The sequence below is a fragment of the Eretmochelys imbricata genome, chromosome 6 (genome assembly GCF_965152235.1).
Source record: "Eretmochelys imbricata isolate rEreImb1 chromosome 6, rEreImb1.hap1, whole genome shotgun sequence".
In the NCBI taxonomy this organism is placed as follows: Eukaryota; Metazoa; Chordata; order Testudines; family Cheloniidae; genus Eretmochelys; species Eretmochelys imbricata.
In genome coordinates this window covers 10135825-10162102 of record NC_135577.1, presented here as the reverse complement: position 1 = coordinate 10162102, position 26278 = coordinate 10135825, and the positions used below count along the sequence as shown (strand labels likewise).

Sequence of the window (26278 nt, the reverse complement as noted above, 5' to 3'; positions counted from 1 at the left end):
GAGGGAGGCTTGTGATCCAGGTACCTATCAGTGATGCTCCTTGTAGATTCCTGCAGCAGAATCAAATCAAAATCAGCTAGTTTAGCCAGCTTTTTCAAAAACTGGGGGAAAGTCAGATTTTTCTAATGCAAAATAACTGTCCTGCTGTTTCTCTGCACTAGAGAAGTACTCAATATCAGATGAATCATCTATTGCAGATGTGTCACAGCAACAGCCCCAGAATGTCACCTGGCTTCCAGTCAGTTGACTGAGCATGCTACACTGATGAGGAAGTTGGGATAGTTGACACTGCCTTAAAGGATGTTGATAACGATTGCACAGGAGGCACTAGCATCTAACCCAATGCTTCATGTGATGAGTGAGCTGGCTTTTGGGGTGCAGAAGTCAAATTTGGTCCAAAAAGTGTCCCAAGCACACTGGAGTTCAACAAAGGGTCTGAACTGAGGACAAAGGATGGTTCTCAATGCAGCCTTAGCAATTAACCGAAGGTCCAAGAGCATACGCTGCCATTGAGACTCTTTGGATTAGTCTTCCTGTCCTGAACCTACACGGAAGGAAGACAGTGGAGACTTTGGCACAAAGCTGCCTGGAGTTGGGTCTTCAGCAGAAATAGGTCTGAAGGCTGCTAACTGACTCTTGTGCTCACCTAACACCGCTTCAAGGGAAGTGATGCCTTGTCACACAACCCAGAGCTTGGTTCCATTTACTGCAAGAGCTAAGACCTGGAAAGCGTTGAGGTTGTGCTGAGGTCTGAGCCTTGAAAGATATTGCTAAGGGGCACTTCCATGGAGCTGCCCTACTGGGCCTAGTTGGAAGCCAAGCCTGTGCCAGTGTAACCCACACACCTCCTGGGAGTGGTGTTCTGTCCCACCTAATGGCACTGAGACCACTTAGAGAGAGAGATTAATGAGTTTGCTCTACAGCCTTAGATAACAGTCAGTTGGCATTTAGCTCCAGAGGTCCCAGGTTCGATCCCGCCCACCAACGACTGGGGTCTGTCGGTGCTACACCAGCATGGGTAGTATTGCTGTCACACAGTGCTAGTGCTCAGTGGCAGAGGCCAGCTCAAGCCTGTGCTTGGTGGATTTCCCCTTCATGGCCCCATTGGCCAGCTTCTGAGGAGAGTCTCTCTCTGAGAGCAGCTGTTGGAGGGCTTGAAGGTGCTCTCTGTGGAGCTGGCTGCCGGAGGGCACCATTGTGCAAGTGTTGTGCCCTGGGCCAGGCCGCAGCAGTCGTGCTCATTTGTCACCAAGATATTCCCGTCACACAGGCACTGCCAGGGGAAGCTGCCTCCCCCGCCCACATGAACCCTGTGCCCAGGACGATACCAGGTGGGAGGCCCCGGGGACTGCAGCCAAAGGAGGTTAGACACGCTCTGGGAGTTACCACTGCCCCCAGTGGGCAGACCTTGCGCAAGGATGACCTCAGGAGGAGCATTTCCCAGCAGCCTTCGGGGCAACTTCCCGGTTAATTTCTCCTACGAGCCGACTCCCAGCCTTTGAATTCTTAGACTACAACTCCCACAATGCCCTACCTTGGAGCCAGGGTGCATGCGCGAGCGGGAGCGGAAGTGGACAAACGTTCAGCAAGCCGCGCCCCCCTGCGCTGGCCGCCATTTTGTAACCGACTTTCACCCGCCGCCCGACAGGGCTTTTTTTTTTTTTTCTTAAAGGAGAAGCGACAGCCAAAAAAACTCCTCCCCCGCTCCGGCACCGCGAGTGGCGGGGACGGTGCGGGAGCCAGAGAGGGAGGGTCTCGGGGGCAACCGGCTCCCTCGCGGCCTCTCCCACGGACCAGGGACTCGGGGGGACCAGAGGGGCCCAGGCTGCGGCGGGGGCGGTAGGAACCACGATCGTAACAGCAGAGACTGGGCGAAGCGATTACGCCTGCGCGGTGCGCGCCCACCCTCCCCCGAGCCACGCGCGACAAGGGCTCCCGGGCAGAGTGGGTGAAAAGGTCACCGAGTTGGGCGCGAGACGCGACTGTTAATCGGCTGGGGGGAGGGGCGCGCGCCACGGTTGGGCACACCGACAGCGCGCGCGTTCCCGGGGAGCTGCGCTCGCCGATTGGTAAAGGGAGCTGCGCGCGGACTGAGCTAGGTGAGGCTGCTGATTGGCCGGCTCTGGAGAGGGGTGTGGCGTGCCCCAGCCCTTGCTGCTTGATTGGTGGGTGGCGGGGAAAGGGTGGAGTCTTGCTTCCAGCCTGAAGCCGACGGCGCCTCCTAATTGGCTGCAGTTGAGCGGGCGCGGCTGCGTAGGGTGGGGGGGGGCGGTGCGCCGTCGGGGAGGAGCAAGGAGGAGCAACCGCCGCGGCCCCCTCCGCTCGCCGCCCCGATGCCGGGGGGGACTGAGCTGCCGGGGGGCGCAGCGGAGCAGGTGGAGACCCAGGGGCCACCCTCCGCTGCGGTCGGCCGCCGACGCGCCCCCGCCCCCGAGCAGGGGGAGGAGTCTGGGGGCAGCCGAGTACTGAGGGGAGGCCGAGAGCGGAGCCGGGCCGCTGCCGGGGAGGCTGTGGGGGGAGCCGCCGCCGCCGCGTCCCGCCGCAGGAAGGCTGAGTACCCCCGCCGCCGGAGAAGCAGCCCCGGCGCCCGCCCGCCCGAGCTGCCGCCGGCAGCTGCCGCCCCGCAGGGAGCCGGGGGCAAGAAGGGGACCTCGCGCCCCGTGTGAGTACCGGGCCCGGAGGAGAAACCGGGACATCGCCTCCCTCTCACACTGACGCGGGTGTGGGGGTGGGGAGACTTTGGACCTTCACACACACACTCGGGCGGGGGGGAGACACGGGGCTCTGGGTCTCCCCTTCTCTCTCACACACATACTGGCGGGGGGGGGGCGGCTCTGGGTCTCCCCTTCGCTCTCGCGCACACACTGGGGGAGACGGGGAGACTCTGTTCTTCAGCCTTATCATAATTTACTTGTACTTCACTTTTCTGTGTTCATGTGCACTCACAATACAAGAGGGTCTTCTCCTTGGAAGAGTGCAGCCTTTGCCATTCTTCAAAAACTGCATTGCTAGTCAAAGGCATTGAATGAAGATGGTGATAATTTGGCAGATACTTGCGTAGTGCTGGGGAGGAGGGGTACACTGGCTTGAAAGATGCATGAAGACTCTTAGGCCTTGTCTGTGTGAGAAGATTGCACTGGTTGAGGCTTCAGTTCATGCCTTGGATAGAAGTGTATGACTTTTTCATGTGGACAAGCCTTTATAGCTGTAAGAGTTCTCTTGTTAGGATGGTTTTCAAAAAGCATTTTTGTATCACCCTAAGAAAGCCATAGATGTTATTCAGTGAGGGAGGGATGCCATGGAGTTTTATTTGAAAGTGGTTAAAAACCAGCATTTCAAGATAAGGGAACCTTTATTTATTTTTTTTTCTAGGAACTGCCCACACAGTTTGGAAATTGAGCTCACCTTCCAATTTAATGGGGTTAAACGTTAGTTTGTGTAATATGGCAGCAGAAATCTGTCACTTATATTTACTTTTAATTTCTTTCAGATGTGAGCATAAAGTAGCTGGTAAAGGTAAGATCTGAATGCCTCCTTCATTCTGATTTGTTCCTTATGATTAACATGTGGCGTCAGAGAAAGGGAGACTTTTCCTAAGGCAGCCTTCCATCTGATGCATCTTCCATTTTAAGATAACATTTCTTGTTTGTTTGGTGTTTAATATTGCAATTAATTGAGTTCCATTCAAGATTGGGGTCCCATTTTGGTAGGCTCCATATAAACATAGTCCTGGACCTGAAGAGCTACAAGGCCCTGGTTCTCAACAGTCTCTGTGAACATCATAATACAGGATCAGGCCCTAGTGTGACACTTGAAAGGGAGATGGATGCATTCCAATATATATATATTTGTATATGCATATGTATTTGCCTTCTATTGTAAATGTTGTCATCTAGCCCCATCTGCTTCTCCATGGACGACAGTAGGTTTCTTCTAGGTTCTGCAGCAGTAATGACTGAGGAGAGATTTGGAGGAGAATGTAGTGGCCTTGTGGATCAAATCATGGAGAGCATTCAGTGTGTAAGGGGCAGCATGGGAGGAGTAGAAACATTATGAGCAAAAATCTGACAAATGGATACACAGGGCTGACAATGGTGGAGCAGGGGTATGATAGAGGCTTACTCCTTCTTCCTCTTGAAGCAGTTTATAAAACAAAGTATTGTGTAGTGTTTGGCAGGCTGAAATGGACAGAGCCTCACAGAATGGAAAATCTCCCAGCAAACTCAGACTGCAGAGACTGTATACATGCACAAACAGCTCAGTTTTCTCTGCTGCAGCGTTCAGTTTAATTTTGATTTGTAGGCATTTGTACCCAAAGAACCTTGGGGCATCTCTAGTCAAATGATGTGTTGCAACTTTCTATTGGCAGTAGTCTGTGTTGCCATTTGTAGACAGACAAATAAATAGCCAAGGAGGAAAAGGAAGGATTGTAAGATGCAATGTTATTAACAAGCAATATGAGCCTTAGATCCCAGGCGTATAGTGAGACCTTAAGAAGGGAGAAACCAGGGGCCTCTTCAGAGTTCAGTCCATCTGGGTGTTAAAATAAGTCACTCTTCTACCTACCATGCGGTAAATTAATTCTGTGCTGGTTTGCAGTGTGTTCTTATGAATTCATTTAGCGTATATACCACTAATACATGTTCACACTTTACTATGTAAAGAACATAACTAGTGATGTGCGTTGAGTTAGTGCCTTCTAGGTCAGAGTTAAGGTTGCTGGAATGTGTAACGGGAATATCATTGCTGTTTTCTGAATGTATGAAGCATAATTGAACATTTATGTAAATTATTTTATCTAGTCACTCCCAATCTATTAAATGTTTAGGCTTTTTTAAGTGATCATGCTAAGTTGGCCTAAAGATTCCACTTTTTTTCAAAAAGAAAAGGAGTACTTGTGGCACCTTAGAGACTAACCGATTTATTTGAGCATAAGCTTTCGTGAGCTACAGCTCACTTCTGAAGTGAGCTGTAGCTCACGAAAGCTTATGCTCAGATAAATCGGTTAGTCTCTAAGGTGCCACAAGTACTTCTTTTCTTTTTGCAAATACAGACTAACACGGCTGTTACTCTGAAGCCTGTCACTTTTTTCAGTTACTTAAAACTTTCTGAAACTTGTCCATGTTTCCGATAGAAATTTCCCAAGTTTAGTCTCTTTCTAAAGTTTGTTTTTAAACTTTGTGTGATGAATGCTTTAGCTGCCCTGGAATGTGAAAACGGTGGGAAAATTCTCCATATTGAAATTCTTGTGTTTTTTCTTTATGAACCAGCCCTAAAGCCAAAATGGATAGCTTGAAATTTGGCATGGAAATAGAGCTTACTGAAGAGCTGTGCCTAGCCTTGTTTGATAGGAAAACTTGCTTTGAGTTTTTTGCCTCTTAAAATCCTTTTGTAGCTCAAAGCATGCATGAAAGTAACTATGTTCAGTGATTGAACAGCACCTAGCATAATGGGTTTCTACTGCAGGGCTGGGACCCCAGACCCTATGATAGTACAAATACTATACACTTGCATGTTTCTACTGAGTGAACCTGGGAGTACATGGAAATGTCCAGTCAGCTATATTACTGTGCATTGACAGGGATGCTTGGGGCTGGGGAAATTACCATAGTCTATTTCACCTTAGCTTTATAGTATAGGAAGATGCCAGCATCCTTCTCAGCCGCACAGAGTGTGCAGGAGAGAGGCTCCCACCTAAGATGTGTTGACTAGAATATTTTGGTGACATCTATTCAAACAGTATCAGATTGTGTAACTTACATGGTATAGTGGCAGTTTTTGCTAGCCAGCAGACCTCTGAAGTCCTGGAGAGTGAAGCTGTTGCATGTTTAAAGATTTAAGTCAATAAATGCTAACATTAAGTTTATATGTGGAATTTAACTGTGCGTCCTTATGTACTTGCATTATGGTGGTATTTAATTATCGCATACTATTAAATACAATACTGTACATAGGTTTTTGTTATTTAGATCAGTTGTTTTCTATCATTTTTCATTTGCGGACCCCTAGAAAATTTCAAATAGTGGTGCAGACCCCTTTGGAAATCTTAGACATAGTCTGTATCCCCAGGGGTCTGCGGGCCACAGGTTGAAAACTACTGATTTAGATAAATGTGTACAGCATCTTGTAATGACTGCTTGTCTGCCATACCCAGACAAACAGTTCATGAAAATCACTTAGTTGAAAAGTACCCAGTAAACCATATGTATACAACAAGCATCTTAGGTATTCAACTGAGCAGAAGTGTAAATTTTCTGCAGTGTATAGGTCATCAAAATGTTTAGCTCAAAAAGCTCTTTATACTTGGAATTGTACTTAGAGGTGCAAGCATCTGTGCTGCAGCTTGCCAAGAAAATGTATAGTTAATGGGACAGACAGAATTATTATAATTATTTAATATGTTTCTATCAATAGTGCCTCCAGACCAACCAAGATAAGGGCCTCATTTGTGCTAGGCATTGCACAAATGTAGAGGAGTAGTTGACTGCTACCCTGCAGAGTTTACAAAGGGTGGGAGAAGGGATATCGCACACCAGCAGGGTGAACCATGGGATGGCAGAATTATTAAAATGAAACAAGTGAACTTATACTATCAATAAAAAACATAAGGAATTGCTATGCCAGTAAAACTAGTATTGGGTAAAAGAATAAAAAACGTTAGTGTAATGTGTATCTATGGGCTCATTTACTTCAGTGCTTAGGCACAAAGGTCTGCCTATGTGCTCCTGATAGCAAGATTGTGAAGGTTAAGGTTGAAGAAGGTGTGTATTGTATTTCATGATTGATATCAATCACACATACAAAACTAGCACATAAGAAGGCAGTTAAAGTTACAAAGTCAGCCTTAATTGTTGTATTTCCTGGCTTGTGTGCTTTATCATGCAACTGTAATAGAATCCTAATATATTTTATGGGATGATTGTATTTTCAGATGTTCTTGTACAAGTACTACTTTAGTTTTATTAACTGTTTTTTTCAGTATAATTAGTAAGTCCTTTTTATATAGCTGTTAAATTCTGTCAGTTTTCATAAACCTAATATCCATAAAGTTCTAGACAAACTGTGTACTATAGTTCATGTGCAGTTTCACACGGGTTTAGATATTCTTCTCATGAAAAAATGTTAAAACTGCAGTTCTAACTAAAATGCTACTGGGTTGTAGATTTAATGATTAAATTTTGATTCTTGCTTTTCCATCATCTCTGAATTGAAAATTGACCTCATACATTGAACCTGTCAGTCATGCAGGGTTTATTATTATTATTTAAGACCCCTTTAAAGTTACAAAGTAGCTTTCTTTCTAAACCCTGTCCCGCCATTGATCTGGCATTAGTCATTGATATATTTTCAGCTAAAATTTTACCTCTAGTTTCTGCCAGAAGCTGAATGTTTTGGAAAGTTTGAGTAAAAGCCTTTCACCAGTAAGAAGTTCTGAAAAGTGTTCGTTTTGTTTTTAAGTCCTTTTCTTATCCTAAAAGAAAGATTCTTCTGTGTGGGCTAATTTGGGTGTGTGTGTGTGGGGGGGGGAATAGCAGCTGAACTTTAAAACTTTACATGTGTAAATAAGGCCTTAAATGAGCAGGAAGTGCTTTGCTAAGTTTGGGGGGAAAAGACATGAATATCTGAAACTTCAAGACAAAGTGCTTGTAGTGGAAATGTGTGAAGATGGTAACTTCGCATTTAATGATTGATTCTCTGCAGTTGTATGTAGCCTAAGGTCTCAGTTACTGGTTCACAAAATACATATGCTTTGCCTTCAGTCATTAGTGCTTGTAAACTGTACAAGAAGCCTACTTTTCTTTTTGCCTTTGGAAAAAGAAACTAGCATTCATGCAATATTAAGTTTGGAAGATCAGACACTTGAGTCACAAAATCCCCAAAGTTAATGTTGCTCTGCCAGTGTTATCACAACCACATTCAATGTTTGTACAGTTTCTATTCTTTCCCTTATTCATTGCACCCCCCTCCCCCCAAAGATAGCATTCTTAAGGTATTCCATGAAACATACAAGATGTTTAATATGACAGTTAACTTTTCCAGAGTGTGACTTGAGTGCCCTGATATTGCAACTTTAATTTCGCATTGTTACTTTTTTGCATTTAATACAGAAATTACTTTGTGTACAGATACTTCCTAATTGTATTACTACAGTACACAGTACTACAACTTGCTACATCTGTGTTTCTAAAGTTGCGTAGAGAAGACTTATTCTGTTTGAGAAATAGAGTGGGGCTACAAAAGACAGTATTATAATGCTAGAAACAAGAGGGAATAGTTAAAGGTGACCTGTAGGATATTTTTAAAAACTGGGTTTGTCCTTTTTTACTTATGATCAAGGCTGTGTGTCTGTCACAGATTCCGTGACTTCTGCAGGGTGTTGGTGTGTGGGGCGACATTTACCTCGGGCAGGGGCGGGCTTCCTGGGCTCCCACCAGCATGTCCCTGCAGCTCCTATTAATGAAATTAATAGGCAGCAGGTTTAAAACAAACAAAAGGAAGTATTTTTTCACACATTGCACAGTCAACCTGTGGAACTCCTTGCCAGAGGATGTTGTGAAGGTCAAGGCTATAACAGGGTTCAAAAAAGAACAAGATAAGTTCATGGAGGATAGGTTCATCAGTGGCTATTAGCCAGGATGGACAGGGATGGTGTCCTTAGCATCTGTTTGCCAGAAGCCTGGAATGGACCACAGGGGATGGATCACTTGATGATTACCTGTTCTGTTCATTCCCTCTGGGGCACCTAGCATTGACCCCTGTCGGAAGACAGGATACTGGGATAGATGGACCTTTGGTCTGACCCAGTATGGCCGTTCTTATGTTTTAGGGACTGGGGGCTTAGCACGCTAACTGCGCCCACAGGTGCCACTCCCATTGGATGCGGTTCCTGGCCAATGGGAGCTGCAGAGCCAGTGCATGTGGCGGGAGCAGCGCGCTGCGCTCTCTGGTCCCTCTGCCTAGGAGCTGCAGGGACATGCTGGTTGGAGTTGGGTAGGGAGGCTGCCAGCCCCACCAACCCCCCCCCACCGCCCCCGACCCTAGCGCCAGCGGGGGTCCCAGGCCACACACTGCTGCCTGGCACCCACCCCTCCCCCCAGTACTAGCAGGGGGTCCCAGGTCGCATGTCTCCCTTCCCCTCTCCTCCCGCCCCCCCCACCCCGTGCCAGCAGTGGTTGGGGAGCCGGGCCTGGGCCATCACCTGTGGTGCCCCTGGACTGCACCGGCCCAAGTTTTACTTAGGGGTATATAGTAAAAGTCATGGATGTGTCACAGGCCGTGAATTTTTCTTTACTGCCCCGTTACCTGTCCATGACTTTTACTAAAAATACCCATGACTAAAACATAGCCTTGCTTATGATGTATAATGAAGGCCTGAAAGAAGGGTGTAGTCTGATTTTTTTAACCTTAGAACGATCAGAAATATCAAGTCTGGTCTCTGTGTTTTGCTGGAGGCTTTCAGATATATATTATATGCTTATGTCTTAGGTGAAGTGGTGAGTATACTGCTAGAGGGGTGGGGACGTAGGCCTAGAATTAAGGTGTTAATGAGATTCTTGTTTACTACCACTGAAGAATGGCAAATCTTATTACAAATGTATCTTTTCTCCCAAGTGTTCATTACATATTGGAGTTAAAGGGATGATAAATTTTAAAACAACCTGACTAAAAATCCCTTCCTATCTCAGTTCTCCTGTGATGTCATAGTTCTCTAGTTACTATGGTCTGTCAGTGTGGACAAGATCTAAATTTCTAACTGAAAAAACAAGCCAAAGTCTTCTTGGGAAACCTTTTGAGTCTTTGTACATTACAAAAAGAAGAAAAAAGGGGCTTCAGGCCACTTTATTTCCTTTGCAGGTCACCTTTATGGTTGAGTGTGTAGTTTAACTCTGCATTTTCTATATCTTTGTGTTTAACTCTGCAGCCTTCACATTGCATTAATGCAGTGGTTCTCAATCTATTTATCATTCTGGTTCATATATGCAGCTCACTATGTTTTATGTGGGTCCCATCCACACTATATATATACTACCTTTATGGCCCTGAGGATGTCACATGGGCTGTAGCTGTGTGCAGATTGGGCTGCAAGGGGCCCACAGGCTGAGAACCACTGCATTAATGGGATTTCCTTGGATTTTTCAGTCAAAAATGAAAAAGGACACGTGAAGTACGTGTATGGACATTGTATGAGGATTTGACCTGTTAGAGGTGGGGTGTAGTAATTTTTGTTCTCAGAAGGGGGTTGCGGTTGCAATGAAGCTTAAGGACCACTGGAATATTCAGATGCTTATAACTTACTTATGAATGATGACTGGTCTCATTAGGAGTTAGTCATCACAGATTTGAAAACTGAAATTTAAACTATGAGTTAAGCCTGAAAAAGTGTATTGGACTTGAATAACTCCAGTAGCCAGACTCATTCTTGAACTTCCCTAAAATACACTTTATGTTGCATCCAAAAAAGTAAAGTTTCTAAAGTGCAAACCAGAGGAAATAGGGGCTTACCCTAGCCTCATTTTCAGCCTCATTTCCTAGCTGTGCCACAGCAGTAGAGTGAAATCGTATTTAATGCAACTTCATAGTCAGGTGATTGTACTAATTAAAAGTCTAAACGTACATCCCAGAAAGCTAACTTATGTTAATACAGTTTTGTCTTCAGATTAATATCTCACTTGAAACTCTAAAGCACAAGTGAGTCTTTTTTCATTTACACTTAATTGTCCATGGTTAATTTCTGATTGTCTACTGTGTATGCATAGAATGTCACTTTCAAACACTCATAATATAAAGATGAAATTTTCAAAATTTAACAAAGGTTCTGCCCCTCACTTAAAAACCAAGTTTAGATGGTTCGGGTTTTTTGTACCTGGGGAGGTGGGAAACAAATAGATAAATGGCATATTTGTTATACTGTTGCAACTTTAAAAAAAAAAAAAAAGAAAGAAAAATGGATTTTTGCAACAAAATTACCTTTGGGCTGAGGTGGAGCATAAAATGCTCCTATCCTAAATAGGAGTCATAAATAAAAGTTCATGAACATCTGAAAATGGGTCTATAATGGGAAGGTCTGCAAACTTTATATAGCTTCCACTGGCAGTGAAATCAGCAATTCAAGATTAAAAAATAACACTGTTGTAAAAAGTAAATATAGCAAATTAAACAATTGCCATTTTAGTTCTTACAGTGATAGTGGTTGAAAGGGTCCCCAAACTGCTGCTGAAAAGGTACCATGCCACACTGAGGGAAAGGAGCAACTTAAAACTCACTTTCTTTGTTCCTTTTTCTTCCCTGTCTGCCTGTTTCTTTAACTCCTCCCCCTTCCACTGACTCTTGTCATCCTTCTGTTTAATGGGAGGATTGGAATTTTTGTTTTTAATTGATGGAATCTCAACTGTGCACTCTTGGGAGCTGGTGCATGGGGATGACACCATCAAAATAGCCCACCAAGCTAAGCAGAATGTGACTTGGCATGTTTGTCCTCAGCCAGTTCTAATGTGCAAATATCCCTTGAATCAGTCACTTGTAAAATACTGTTTTAGACTCTTCCCTCATCACATGATTCATTGAACCTGCTTATTGTCACTGGCTAACAGCAGCTGAAAAGTTTTAGCAATGATACATTTCTGGTGCACTTTGGAAGTCAAGCTAAAGCTTCAGTTGCAGATTCCACAGGAGACTGTGACTCTTAACAATGGAGCAAGTTACATTGGCTTTTCAGAAGACAAATGTAATAAAGGTTTTGACCCATTTTTGGTCTTTATGATGAATTATGTCTTTTTCCTGTCCAGTATCTGATACCTCTCCAGAATTTCACTTTCCTTTTCCTCCAATGTTCTGGTGCATTCACTTCAAGGAGCACTTGTCTGTGGAGTGTCTTTCTCTTCTGCTGGGACTCTTTGGTCAGCCAGCATGCTAAAATACAGATGCACTATGGTACTCTTACATAACTCATAGAATCATAGAATATCAGGGTTGGAAGGGACCTCAGGAGGTCATCTAGTCCAACCCCCTGCTGAAAAGCAGGACCCATCCCCAATTAAATCATCCCAGCCAGGGCTTTGTCAAGCCTGACCTTAAAAACTTCTAAGGAAGGAGATTCCACCACCTCCCTAGGCAACGCATTCCAGTGTTTCACCACCCTCCTAGTGAAAAAGTTTTTCCTAATATCCAACCTAAACCTCCCCCACTGCAACTTGAGACCATTACTCCTTGCCCTGTCCTCTTCCACCACTGAGAATAGTCTAGAACCATCCTCTCTGGAACCACCTCTCAGGTAGTTGAAAGCAGCTATCAAATCCCCCCTCATTCTTCTCTTCCGCAGACTAAACAATCCCAGTTCCCTCAGCCTCTCCTCATAAGTCATGTGTTCCAGACCCCTAATCATTTTTGTTGCCCTTCGCTGGACTATCTCCAATTTATCCACATCCTTCTTGTAGTGTGGGGCCCAAAACTGGACACAGTACTCCAGATGAGGCCTCACCAATGTCGAATAGAGGGGAACGATCACGTCCCTCGATCTGCTCGCTATGCCCCTACTTATACATCCCAAAATGCCATTGGCCTTCTTGGCAACAAGGGCACACTGCTGACTCACATCCAGCTTCTCGTCCACTGTCACCCCTAGGTCCTTTTCCGCAGAACTGCTACCTAGCCATTCGGTCTCTAGTCTGTAGCTGTGCATTGGGTTCTTCCGTCCTAAGTGCAGGACCCTGCACTTATCCTTATTGAACCTCATCAGATTTCTTTTGGCCCAATTCTCCAATTTGTCTAGGTCCCTCTGTATCCTATCCCTGCCCTCCAGCGTATCTACCACTCCTCCCAGTTTAGTATCATCCGCAAATTTGCTGAGAGTGCAGTCCACACCATCCTCCAGATCATTTATGAAGATATTGAACAAAACCGGCCCCAGGACCGACCCCTGGGGCACTCCACTTGACACCGGCTGCCAACTAGACATGGTTGAAGAGATCAAGAATGTAGATAGACCAAGCTCCTGGAAAACTCCTCTTAAGGAAAAAGCTGGTATCGGACAATGGTACGCTACTGATAGATAAGAGAGTGTACTAAACTTGTGGAAATTTCACTGTTGCCTTCCAGTGAATTGTCATGAGAGCTGTGGGAATTAGATTTTTTTTTTTTTTTTTTTTTTTGCCATGCTGCAGAAAGCTGAAGTTCAGAAGGAAAAAGTTGTCTCAAGCAATAGCAGAGTGGAGGGCTGCCAGAAGTACTTCAGCATTTAACCCTTTTGATATCTGGCTGCTTCAGCTATCCTTACATACATTTAAAATAAACTGAATAACTCTATGATTTGGGGTTTGAAGGAGAGGACTTCCTGATCTCTGTGAAAAATGCCCCAAAATCAGAACTTGCACAGTGAAGAAAACTGTTTACCTTGTGCATCTAGAGTTGGGACTCATGATGCTCAGCAGATGTTGTATTGAGTATGGAGGGTTATTTGAGCACATTCAGTTGAGAGAAGTGAAACACTGAATGTCCAGAGCTCTGTCCGCTTTGTTAGTGTGGCATGGAACAATAAAAATTTCATAACAAATCTGTGCAGCTAACTCCCTTATTTTCAGTGGATGGCATTTTCTTTGCTTGTAGTAATATTTAAAACAGTTTAATGGTTATTGTGATGGAAGTGGAGCTACTCAGTAAATTACAAATGCAGTATGTTGACCTGATTATTGGGATGTTTACTATGTGAATGTATTTGTAATAGGGGACTGTAAGGGTAAACAAGTGGAAAGGGAGGAATGGCTCAAGATGAAAGCTGCTTCTCAGCAAACACTTAAGAGATAATGCCAGGATAGGGAAAGACCTGGAAACCAAAAAAACTGAGACAGAATTTAAACAAGGGACTCTGTCAGGAGACAAGGATAGGTGTTTGGGGTAGTTGTCCAGGAGAACCAAAGTAAGGCACCTGTGGAGGTGTCTGAAGAAGGTCACCATGTGCCCAGGTCAGCATCAGGAGATGGGAAGCCTTTGGGTAAGACTAAACACGAGTATAGACTGTTTGTTTTAAAAAAATTTTCTCTAAATGCTTTGTTCCTACTGTTAAAATAAACAATCCTTTAGTTTAAAAAGGCTGTTTGGTCACTATACACAAATGGTCATAGACTCCGGAAGGGAAGAACCATGGGTGCCAAACTCACTCAGACCTGCCTGGTAAGCATGGTTGATACACAGGATGCTGTAGCCCAGGGCCCAGTCCAGGGGTAGGTGAATCTCAAAGCAGAGAAGGAGTACCAGGTGGAGTTGTAATATATCTGCAGCACCTCCAGAGAAAAGGTAATAGCTTCCTCTAACACATTGGGTTATGTGAGCTAGACAAGAATATGACAGTGGAAGAAGGTGCTGCTTTTTCCTTTAAAGGATTCTCAGATCTATAGACACTGATTGCAGAGTTGTAATTGTTAGGGGCACATGAATACTGAATTGAAAGGCTGGCTTCTTCAAAAGAACCACTCTTTTCCTCTATAGAAATGGCTAAGCACTGTGAGGAGAAAACGCTTACTCCTACTGTGGTTCATTGGGATCTCTTCTTTAGGACTGATGAATTGCAGTGAACATCTGTTCTGAGTTCATCTGTTAGTAAGGCTGAATGTTTGTTGCAGCTGCACCTTGCATGACACAACTGTGACCTTTACACACATGGCTCTGTATGTATCCAGGATAGTGAATTCTGGGGTTTATAATGATTTTAAACTAATAGATGTACATTAGTTCACAACAGCTTTTAATATAAAACAGAATATTTGACTTATCATAATTTCCCAGTATTCATCAAATATTTGTGTTTTGGCTGTACAGAAGCCAGCTTAACATGCAAAGAGCAATGAATTTGCTAGACAAAGTGATACCAAAGCAGAGGACCGTATGGAAATGAGAAATCAGGAAATGGCTTATTAAACATTTTTTATTTTGAACAAGTGCCATGAAATTGCCACATGTGTTGTTTTGAGTGTACTTTATACATGGTAACTCTGAGGCCTGTTTCAACTTGATTCACTGGATTAAAGTTTAAAATACTAGCTTTTGCTAGCCTGCCAGCCAAATAAATGTGTAGGACATATGTCCAATCTACAATGTGGTTAAACATTTTTCAAGCAGCAGAACAAGGGTTAACATTTATATAGAAGTGGCACTTGATATGGAATAATTTGAGATTCCCCTAAAGTATTCAAATGAAGGGACTGTTTGGTAACTGCACCAAAATGAGAGCGTTTTGAATTGAGACAGAAGTAAAGCAGAATAGGGCTAGAGATCTTAACATAAACTGAGCAGCAGAGAAATGGGGTAGGTCTGAAATTATAGCTTGCTCAATATATGTAAAACCATAGATAAATCTTTTTCACTGTTTCACAGTAAACTTGCAATACTTCATACAGGTCTAAGCCCCAGTCATTGATTACTTATTCTAACCATTGGCGGCGGGGCTTGAAAAATCCACTTGCCAGAGATCAAGGGAAATTTTGCCTGGTCGGGGTGGAAGTGTTAAGCCACAATTTCTGCAGAATCCAAGTCTTCATCCTTTTAGGAAAAAAAGTATTTCTCAACCTTATGTCTGGGTGGCTAGGTGGGGACTTTTGAATATGACTCTCTGTGGGGCTGTATCCTAAGGATGCAGAGGGAACTATTGTGTTGCTGCTTAAACTTTAACCAGCAGCAGAGTGAAATTACCAACACTTGTCTGTTTCACAGTTGCTATTCCCTACTTCTGGACAGCAGTGAAACTGTCAAGAATCAGGTCAGTTTAACAGTACTGCTGTTGTCAAGAAAGCTTTCTGAGTAGCAGTAGAGGCAAGCATTTGAGCTATTAACTGTGGAGGACTCCAAAAAAGAGACTGCAAAATGAATACAGTAGAGAGGTACTCCTACAAACCTCCTCTACAACAAGAAGGAGGCCCTGGAATAGGAGAAATCAGTAAGTGCCTTTTTCGAATATCTGGAGAGGAGTAGAGCTTCAAGTTTTATCAGACCACTCTTAGCCAGAGGCTGATATAACAGATAATACCTCACATAGGGACTCCAGAGACAGCATCCTGGTAGAAATCCCAGCTGGTGCTTATGGAACACAGGTTTCTCACAGGAGACCTGACTCTCTTGAATTATTGGACAAATCTGTTGCAGTGCAGAAGAACACGAATATATTGAAGATCCATGATGGTTGGGTGGGGGGACAATGATATAATAGTTGGTTCACTTTGCCCATCAGACTTCATTAATTCTGGGACTCTGAATTAAGATATCAGAATGGTGCTTTTGATGGTTTTCACGCCCACATGCATATGGGCTGCTGTTTTCCTATTAGAATTCAGCCCTCATATCAAGAGAGGCTGACTGTCAGGGAGAGATGCACTTAATAACTGTCAAGTATAGGGGGGTAACCATGTTAGTCTGTATCCACAAAAACAACAAGGAGTTCAGTGGCATTTTAAAGACTAACAGTTTTATTTGGGTATAAGGTTTCGTGGGTGTAAAAACCACTTCAGGTGCATGGAGTGAAAATTACAGATGCAGGCCTTATTATACTGACACATGAAGAGAAAGGAGTTACCTCACAAGTGGAGAACCAGTGTTGACAGGGCCAATTCGATCAGGTATCCTGTCTCCGCCTATCGTTACAAAATTAGGACTGCCTCTTCTGCAGGTCCAAATGGAAAACACTTTTAGGTATTTATAGTTGGGCAACTAAATTACATACTTAGCTAGGTTATTTACTTGCTTTGCCAGACTTTCCTAGAAAAGACAGTACGTACAAATCAGCTAAAATGGACAAGTAAAAAGGAAAGGATGGATGCTCAATTTGGATTGCAGGTCTCTTGGAGAGCTGCACTTTGTTCTAAAATAGTAATACAATACCTGAGCATAGCCAGCAATTCGTTTCTTCTGCACATCAGGATTCACTAATTGTGAAGAAGCACATGGCTTCAATGGGGCTAATCTGATGGCAAGTGGGAAATGAAAAAAAAAAAATCTTTGAGTTACTGGGGCACAAAAGGTTTTTCTGAAAGTTGCTCCCACAACCGTTCTACCAGTTTTATTGACTTCCCAAACATTTACATATGGGGATCAATCTGAAATGCATCAGCCCAAAAGGAACAACTTGTAGTAGTTATAAAGGAGTGAAAATGCAGGTTAAGAATGTGAGGGCTTGTTAAAATTGTTACAGGTGATTTTGTTGTTGCTTGTTTTTGCATAGAAACCAGCAAGTCTCACTCAGCTCAGATTCTTCGATGTTTGCAATGTGTAAATTTCAGTTTAAACAGCAGTGTTTGGGGATTCTATGAATAAGATTTTCAATGTGGGCCAAACTTTTGCAGGTCTTTCATAAAACTTGCTTGCTGAAATCTGTTATTTTAGTGCTTTATAATAAATTATAGAGTGATGGTTGAGGACAAAGGGCAACAAAGATGATCATGGGCATGGAATGGCTTCCATACGAGGAGAAACTAAAAAGACTAAGGCTGTTTGGCTTAGAAAAGACACAACTAAGAAGGCATATGATAGCGGTTTCTAACATCATGAATGGTTTTGAAAAAGTAAATAGAGGGGTTTTGTTTACCCTTTCCCTCAATACAAAAACCACAGGCCACCCAGTGAAATTAATAGGCAGCAATTTTAATACAAACAGGAGGAGGTACTTTTCATACAATGCACAGTTACACTGTGGAACTCATTACCAGGGGATGCTGTAGTGGCCAAAAAGTATAACTGGGTGAAAAAAAGAACTAGATAAGTTCATGGAGGATAGGCCCATCAATGGGTATTAGCCAAGGTGGTCAGGTACCCCAACCTTATGCTTTGCGTGATCCTAAACCTCTGACTGTCAGAAGCTGGGAGTGGAAGATCGGTGGATCTCTCCAAAATTTCCCTGTTCTGTACACTCACCTTGAAGCTCTGGTACTGTCAGAGACAGGATACTGGGCTAGATGGATGATTTTTCTGACCCAGTGTGGCAGGTTTTGTGTTAAGTCTTTTTCATGTGAACCTTAGCTTGAGAAACTTAATTTTTAAAAACATCAGATTATTTTGTTTTCTTTAGTCTGAGTTAAAGATCAGGATGGCTTCCAGAGAAAATACATGGGTAGAAAAGTTTGAGTAGCAGCCATGTTAGTCTGTATCCACAAAAAGAAAAGGAGTACTTGGGGCACCTTAGAGACTAACACATTTATTTCAGCATAAGCTTTCGTGAGCTACAACTCACTTCATCGGATGCATATAGTGGAAAAAGCAAACAAACAAAAAACAAAAGCTTATGCTCAACTAAATTTGGTAGTCTCTAAGGTGCCACAAGTACTCCTTTTCTTTTTATGGGTAGAAAAGTGTGATAAGACTCTGTTTATATGCTGTGCAGAGAGTTCTTCTCTGTGAGGTGAAGGATCTGGCCTGTAGCCTATCTGTATCACTTTGCAGTGTTACAGTCCAGATCCTCAGCCTTCCACCCACTTACTGAACATAGAGGGACATCTCCATTATAGAATAAGCAACAAACTGGTGGAGATATGGCCAGCAAAGTGTAGAGATGGGTTTGTGTTCATTGTTAACCTAGGAATTGTTTTGTGTGTTTCCCTCATAGATCCCAAAGAAGAGAGGGAGGAGGAAGAGGTTTCCACCATCCTCACCCACGGGTCTCCCGTCAGTACAGCCAGGCCCGGCCGAGGCTGGCGCAGCAGCAGGACAGCTGCTGCTGCTCGCCAACGGGACACAGAAAATTCACGCAGCTCCAGGTCCAAGACTGGATCCCTGCAGCTCATCTGCAAGTCAGAACCAAACACTGATCAGCTTGAGTATGGTATGTAGCAATTAGGGGAGTGGGAAATATTGGGATTAAAGTGTGAACAATGCCAGCAGGACAGTTTGAGGCTGATAAGTTAAGTGTGGGAGACTGGTGCCAAAACACAAGCAATGTATTAGAGACCACTGGCAAAAAGCATGGTGCCTTGCTATCCTGAGCATATTCTCATAAACTGCAGCACATCCTAGTGCTGAAGATTGGCAGAAATACTTCCAAATGGATATGCACATTGCAGTCTGGTCTGTGTCCCTTGTGAACAGTGATTAAAAACCTAATGGCTTTTCTTTTCAGAGATCACGGAAGAGCATCAGTCTCCAACTGGAATCAGGTAGGATACTCTGGTTTGGGCCTTTTTCTTTTTGGTTAAGGCTATGGGAAAAGATGTGGTAACTTTGGAACCATTCAAAGTGATAACTCTTCAATCTAAAGGATCCTGAGCTTTCTGTGGAAGGACCTGTTCAGTTTCCATTTTCATTCAATTTTGCATCTTTCCTCACTTCCCTGGATTGGTGGTGACATCTTTATAAAGTGGAGCAGTGGTTTTCAAGCTTTTTTCTGGCAACAAGGTTGAAGAAAATTATTGATCCCTGTGACCCAACAGAGCTGGGATGAGGGGTTTGGGGTGTGGGAGGTGCTCAGGGCTAGGGCAGGGGGTTGGGTTGCAGGAGGAGGTCAGGACTCTGGGTTGGGGCCAGGGATGAGGCGTTTGGGTTGCAGGAGGGGGCTCGGTTTGGGGAGGCTCAGGGCTGGGGCAGGGGGGTGGGGTCTGGGCTGGGGGTGCAGGCTCTGGAGTGGGGCCAGGGATGAGGAGTTTGGTGTGCAGGAAGGAGCTCTGGGTTGGGGGTTCAGGGCTGGGGCATGGGGTTGGAGTGCGGGGTTACCTTGGGTGGCTCCCAGTCAGTGGCATAGTGGGGGTGCTAAGGCAGGCTTTCTGCCTATCCTGGCTCTGCAGACCACACTGTGCCCTGGAAGTGGTCAGCAGCAGGTCTGGCTCCTATGTGGAAGTGCGCAAGCAGCTCTGCTCAGCTCTCACCCGCAGACACTCTCTCCCCTGCCCGCTCCCAAACTCTGAGCCGGTGCTCGGGGCGGGGGCAGCATGCAGAGCCCCGTGGTCCCCCCACCTAGGAGCCAGACCTGCTGCTGGATACTTCTGGGGCAAAGCACATTGTGAAAACAGGTAGGGACTAGCCTGCCTTTGCCTGTCAGCACCACCCACAGGACTTTTAACGGCCCGGTCGGTGGTGCTGACCAGAGCCGCCGTGACCCAGTGCCTTACATTCCATGATCCAGTACTGGGTTGCAACCTGCAGTTTTAAAACCACTGACGTAGAGGACGAGGTGATGGTGTGGGGATGTAAATAATACAGTGTGGATTTTATCCAGGCTTACTACATAGCAATGGGGCTCCTTCTTCAATAGATCCTATAATCAGGTTGCTTGGTGGCCCATTGTTGCTAGAGCCTAGTAAATCTTGAAAAGGTAAAGCAGGGTCGTGTTCCCATCAGGCTGTTAGTCAGAGTCTGATGTGCTGTACCTAGAGGGTCTATTTTGAAGCTGTCTCTGCATACTGTCACAGTGCAGGGCAACTGCATCTCTAGTCCCCCTCCGTGGTCCACAAAGGGAACGCACTCTCAGGCTTTTGGCTCCCCATCTGTCATCTCTCCTGCAGGAGACCCATATTGCTTTCCCTCCCAACTCTGGGGTATTCCCAGGCTGCACAGCTCCCTGACTACACTAAATTTCCCCCAAAGGCAGACTGCCTTAGCAGGCTGCTTTGGCTTTCTCTTCAGAGGTTGTAAGCAATGTCACTGCCACAATTAAGTTACCACATTGCTCTTTCTAAGCAGCCACATATATTCTTCAGTTAAAAGCATTCCCTAGAACATGAAAACAATAGGAGAACTTACATGCATGCTAACAAGCTTGCCAGAGATTCCCCAACCCCAACAAGGGCTCTGGCAGTTCTTCAGACCACACCAGGATTATTTTTTTTTTTCCCCCAGTGGTTACAAATTCATAACCACATTGACTCAGAACAAGGACTCCCATGAATCTAAGAGTCATTCTCTTATCCACTTTGGGCCTTTTAATCTGTCCTCACATAAGTGGTCAGCAGACAAAAGGTCTTCTCCCCCCCCAGTGCATGAGTTCAGTGCATCTCCAGAGGAGTTTACAGTTGCACACACCTCCCCCTAGGGACTTCCTGGGAAACCCACTTTAAAAAATTCACATTATTTCAGATAGTCCTTGTAAGCTCTGGGAGGGGTTCTAATTAGCTTCAATTAGTCATCCCGCCTCCCATTCCCCACCCCCCCGCAGAGACGTTTCATAATAATACAGGTGTATTTTCAACACGGTGAACTCCTAAGATACTTAAACCTAATTCAGTAAGGTTCAACTTAATTCCATAAGGTTTGGCCAGGATATAGGAGGAAATTGTTGTGTCACATGTCCCCTTCCTTATTCTGTATAGTCTGTTCATTTTCCCTAAACAGTCTTGGCTGAAGGATATCCTCCCCTATTCCAGGGAGTGTCATACAATGACTTATTTCATATATAAGCCGTTCTACTACCTCTTCTTTTGCCTTCTCCATCATAGCAGTGATGAAGAGGAGGAGATGCTGATCAGTGAAGAAGAGATTCCCTTCAAAGATGACCCAAGAGACGAAACCTACAAACCCCATTTAGAAAGGTATGCTGGATTATATACATGCATAGTTTGCAAGACCAGAAGGGACCATTATGATCATCTACTCTGACATCCTGCAGAAAACAGGCCAAAGAACCTCACCACATAGTATCTACATCAAGTCTAGAACTTTATTCGAGCTATAGCATATATTTTGAAAGAAAGATGGTTCTCTTTTAGTCCAGATTGATGAGTCTCCACTGCTTAGAGCTAACAGGACAGTTATCTTATTGAACAGCTCAGGTGACTTGGGTTTGAGTGCCGCTGTCTACCAGCTTGTCCCTGAACCTTGGTTTGAGATATCCCTGTCTCTGCAGGGAGGCGTATGTAACATTTTGTATAGGAGTCCAAAGTTGCCTATTGAACTCCCTCCCCTCATCATCCTTAATTAAAAGCATAGGTCAGAAGGAATATGACGGGGGAGGCACTAGGTATGGTTACTACAATTCATATGAAAAGTTAACACCATCAATTTGGGCTTGAATAGGGACTGGAAGTGGCTGGCTCACTGCAAAAGCAATTTTCCCTCTCTTGGTGTTGACACCTCCTCATCAATTATTGGGAGTGGACTATATCCACCCTGGCTAATAAATTGGCCTTCAACATTGGTTCTCCACTTGTAAGGTAACTCTTCATGTGCCAATATATATTTATGCCTGTATCTGTAATTTTCATTCCATGCATCTGAAGAAGTTTTTTTTACCCACGAAAGCTTATGCCCAAATAAATCTTAGTCTTTAGGTGCCACTGGACTCCTCATTGTTTTTACTAAAGTTGTGCAGTTTCCAGGGATTGCTCAGGTGGGGCGAGAGGGAGAGCAGTGGTGTTGCAGTGTAAATGCAGAGGGCATTAAGACAGATGGAGGATTTCTGCTGAGTACTAGAGTGTATCATATTTGTATCTTTGCAGGGATGCTCCAAAGCCAAGGAGGAAAGCGGGCAAGGGGAAGGAAGAAAAAGAGAAACAGAAGGAGATTAAAGTGGAGGTGGAGGTGAAAGAAGAAAGTGAGTTTCGGGGAGATGAGGAGCCACCCAGGAAGTGAGTAAAAGATTCCAGGAACAGCTATTCCTGCATGTATGTTTTTGCCTAGGCATTCTGGCCAGTGTCTTATGCTTCCCCTCAGAGTTTTGTGGGAGGCAGGAGTGGTTCTTTCCCCTTCACCTGAAAAGTGATTGAAATCAGTAGGATGAAAGGATCAAAATTCCTTACCATGGTTGGGGAATCACCTCTTCTAAGATCCTATCTCTGCTGGGCAAGGAGGCATTAAAGAACACTATTTCAGTATGGTTCAAGCTAAATTGGCTGGCCACGCCATGTTAACAGACAGTCTGGATGAGGCAGCATAGTATGAAAAGTGGCTTTTTTTTTTTTTAAGTTGTGTGGTTTTTAAACACATTTCTATTGGCCCCGTCTTTGCTGGTCATCTAAACTATATTAGAAGCCATGTTAGATGGAGCAGTTATTCAGTGGCTCCTTAGCTCATTTTTAAGCCCAATGCAGAAGAGACTGCCTAAAGAAACTAGTCTGGAAGAGTCCGATCTATTTCTGTAATGTGCATCCAGGAAGACATGAGTATTGTTTACACACTGCTATGGGAGAGGTGCCCCTCTTTCATATCTGAGGCAGGCATGCTTGGATGTGGGAAAGCAGAGAACATAACAATGACCGTACTGGGTAAGACCAATGGTCCATCTAGCCCAATATCCTGTCTTCCAACAGTGGCCAAGGCCAGGTGCTTTAAAGGGAATGAACAGAACAGAGCAATCATCAGGTGATCCATCCTCTGTCATCCAGTCCCAGAAGTTGGCAATCAGAGGCTTAGGGGGACAGAGCATGCGGTTGTATCCCTGACCATTGTGGCTAATAGCCACTGATGGACCTATCCTCCATGAATTTATCTAATTCTTTTTTTAATCCAGTTATACTTTTGGCCTTCACAGCATCCCCAGCAATGAGTTCCACCGGTTAACACTGTGTTATGTGAAATACTTCCTTTTGTTTGTTTTAAACCTGCTGTCTATGAATTTCATTAGGTGATTCCTGTGAAGGGGTAAATATTTCCTTATTAAATTTCTCCACACCGTGGTTTCACAGACCTCTGTCATAGGTGAATAGTCCCAGTCTTTTTAAATTTTCTTCTTATGGAAGCTGTTCCATACCCTTAATCATTTTTGTAGCTTTTCTCTGTACGTTTTCCATTTCTAATGTATCTTTTTCAAGTTGGGGCAACCAGAACTGCACGTAGTATTCATGGCCTAAATTTTTTAGGGATCCGCAAATGAAAAAAGATTGAAAACCACTGCCCTAGATGAACAAATAGTTTGTATCAAGCTAGGGTATAAATCTCCTTTGCACTAGTCAGCTGCACACCAGCTGGCTGTATGGACCCAGCTGCAGTGCACTAACAGTTCTAGTGCACTTTGATTGACTCCATTTTCAAAGTGGGGTAAATCAGAATGCACTAGAGAACTTTTAGTACATGGCACCTGGGTCTCCATGGCCAGTTAGTGCTCAGAAGGCTGGTATGCTGTAGATTTACACCCCTGCTTGCCATGCACTGTTTGTCTAGACTTTTCCAAATTGTCTTGAGGCAAATAAAATTTCGCAACAAGCAGGCAGGATCCCGTTGTTTAAAAAAAGTAAACATAAAAGTAACTTGCAAGCACTGTGTGTGGAACCTCAGAAGCTTCAAGAATTGTTTTCCTTGCCCTGTGGCGTCTTCAGCTAAACATTAAGAAGCTCTTTTCTTTAGCAACTGAGTGAAATCAGCTGGGATGCATCTAGGGCTGTGGTTTGCAACCTTTTTTTTTCCTTGAATTTGCAGACCCCTAAAAAATTTTGAATGGAAGTGCCAGACCCCTTTAGAAATTGACATAGTCTGCAGACCCCCAGGGGTCCGCAGACCACAGGTTGAAAACCACAGATCTAGGTTCAGGGGTTTCCAAACTGGAGTGTATGTGCCACTGGAGGTTCGCGAGCTTAGTGTTCCATCAGTTCACTTCCCAACAATTTAAGAAGATGGTGCATGAACCAATAAATTTGGGATCCGCTGGTCTAAGTCAAGGCCTCACTTTAGCACAGGGGTAGGCAACCTATGTCACATGTGCCAAAAGCGGCACACAAGCTGATTTTCTGTGGCACTCACACTGCCCCGGTCCTGGTCACCAGTCCGGGGGGCTCTGCATTTTAATGTAATTTTAAATGAAGCTTCTCAAACATTTTAAAAACCTTATTTTGGGCATCACAAAATGGGGAAGACATGGCCAGCCCTCTGTGGAGATAGAGGTGGTTAGAGACTATTTAGAAAAGCTGGACGTGCACAAGTCCATGGGGCCGGATGAGTTGCATCCGAGAGTGCTGAAGGAATTGGCGGCTGTGATTGCAGAGCCATTGGCCATTATCTTTGAAAACTCATGGCGAACTGGGGAAGTCCCGGATGACTGGAAAAAGGCTAATGTAGTGCCAATCTTTAAAAAAGGGAAGAAGGAGGATCCTGGGAACTACAGGCCAGTCAGCCTCACCTCAGTCCCTGGAAAAATCATGGAGCAGATCCTCAAAGAATCAATCTTGAAGTACTTGCATGAGAGGAAAGTGATCAGGAACAGCCAGCATGGATTCACCAAGGGAAGGTCATGCCTGACTAATCTAATCGCCTTTTATGATGAGATTACTGGTTCTGTGGATGAAGGGAAAGCAGTGGATGTATTGTTTCCTGACTTTAGCAAAGCTTTTGACACGGTCTCCCACAGTATTCTTGTCAGCAAGTTAAGGAAGTATGGGCTGGATGAATGCACTATAAGGTGGGTAGAAAGCTGGCTAGATTGTCGGGCTCAACAGGTAGTGATCAATGGCTCCATGTCTAGTTGGCAGCCGGTCTCAAGTGGAGTGCCCCAAGGGTCGGTCCTGGGGCCGGTTTTGTTCAATATCTTCATAAATGATCTGGAGGATGGTGTGGATTGCACACTCAGCAAATTTGCGCATGATACTAAACTGGGAGGAGTGGTAGATACGTTGGAGGGGAGGGATAGGATACAGAAGGACCTAGACAAATTGGAGGATTGGGCCAAAAGAAATCTGATGAGGTTCAATAAGGATAAGTGCAGGGTCCTGCACTTAGGATGGAAGAATCCAATGCACCGCTACAGACTAGGGACCGAATGGCTAGGCAGCAGTTCTGCGGAAAAGGACCTAGGGGTGACAGCGGACGAGAAGCTGGATATGAGTCAGCAGTGTGCCCTTGTTGCCAAGAAGGCCAATGGCATTTTGGGATGTATAAGTAGGGGCATAGCGAGCAGATCGAGGGACGTGATCATTCCCCTCTATTCGACATTGGTGAGGCCTCATCTGGAGTACTGTGTCCAGTTTTGGGCCCCACACTACAAGAAGGATGTGGATAAATTGGAGAGAGTCCAGCGAAGGGCAACAAAGATGATTAGAGGTCTAGAACACATGACTTATGAGGAGAGGCTGAGGGAGCTGGGATTGTTTAGTCTGCAGAAGAGAAGAATGAGGGGGGATTTGATAGCTGCTTTCAACTACCTGAAAGGGGGTTCCAAAGAGGATGGCTCTAGACTGTTCTCAATGGTAGCAGATGACAGAACGAGGAGTAATGGTCTCAAGTTGCAGTGGGGGAGGTTTAGATTGGATATTAGGAAAAACTTTTTCACTAAGAGGGTGGTGAAACACTGGAATGCGTTACCTAGGGAGGTGGTAGAATCTCCTTCCTTAGAGGTTTTTAAGGTCAGGCTTGACAAAGCCCTGGCTGGGATGATTTAACTGGGAATTGGTCC

General features: G+C 44.5%; 1 protein-coding gene across 2 annotated transcripts in view; it reads left to right on the top strand.

Annotated features, from left to right (window-relative positions):
* Nucleotides 1-1642: 1642 nt before the first annotated feature.
* ZFP91 (ZFP91 zinc finger protein, atypical E3 ubiquitin ligase) overlaps nt 1643-26278 on the top strand; it is a 33651-nt gene continuing 9015 nt past the window's right edge. Inside the window, exons 1-6 of one of the 2 annotated variants that reach the window (XM_077820773.1) lie at nt 1643-2662; nt 3491-3516; nt 18581-18796; nt 19091-19127; nt 21402-21491; nt 22398-22526. In XM_077820773.1, coding sequence (XP_077676899.1) covers nt 2334-2662; nt 3491-3516; nt 18581-18796; nt 19091-19127; nt 21402-21491; nt 22398-22526 — 827 coding nt within the window. In that variant the 5' untranslated portion in view covers nt 1643-2333. Of the gene's footprint in view, nt 2663-3490; nt 3517-18580; nt 18797-19090; nt 19128-21398; nt 21492-22397; nt 22527-26278 lie in introns of both variants that reach the window. The other variant, XM_077820772.1, reaches the window with a different exon arrangement.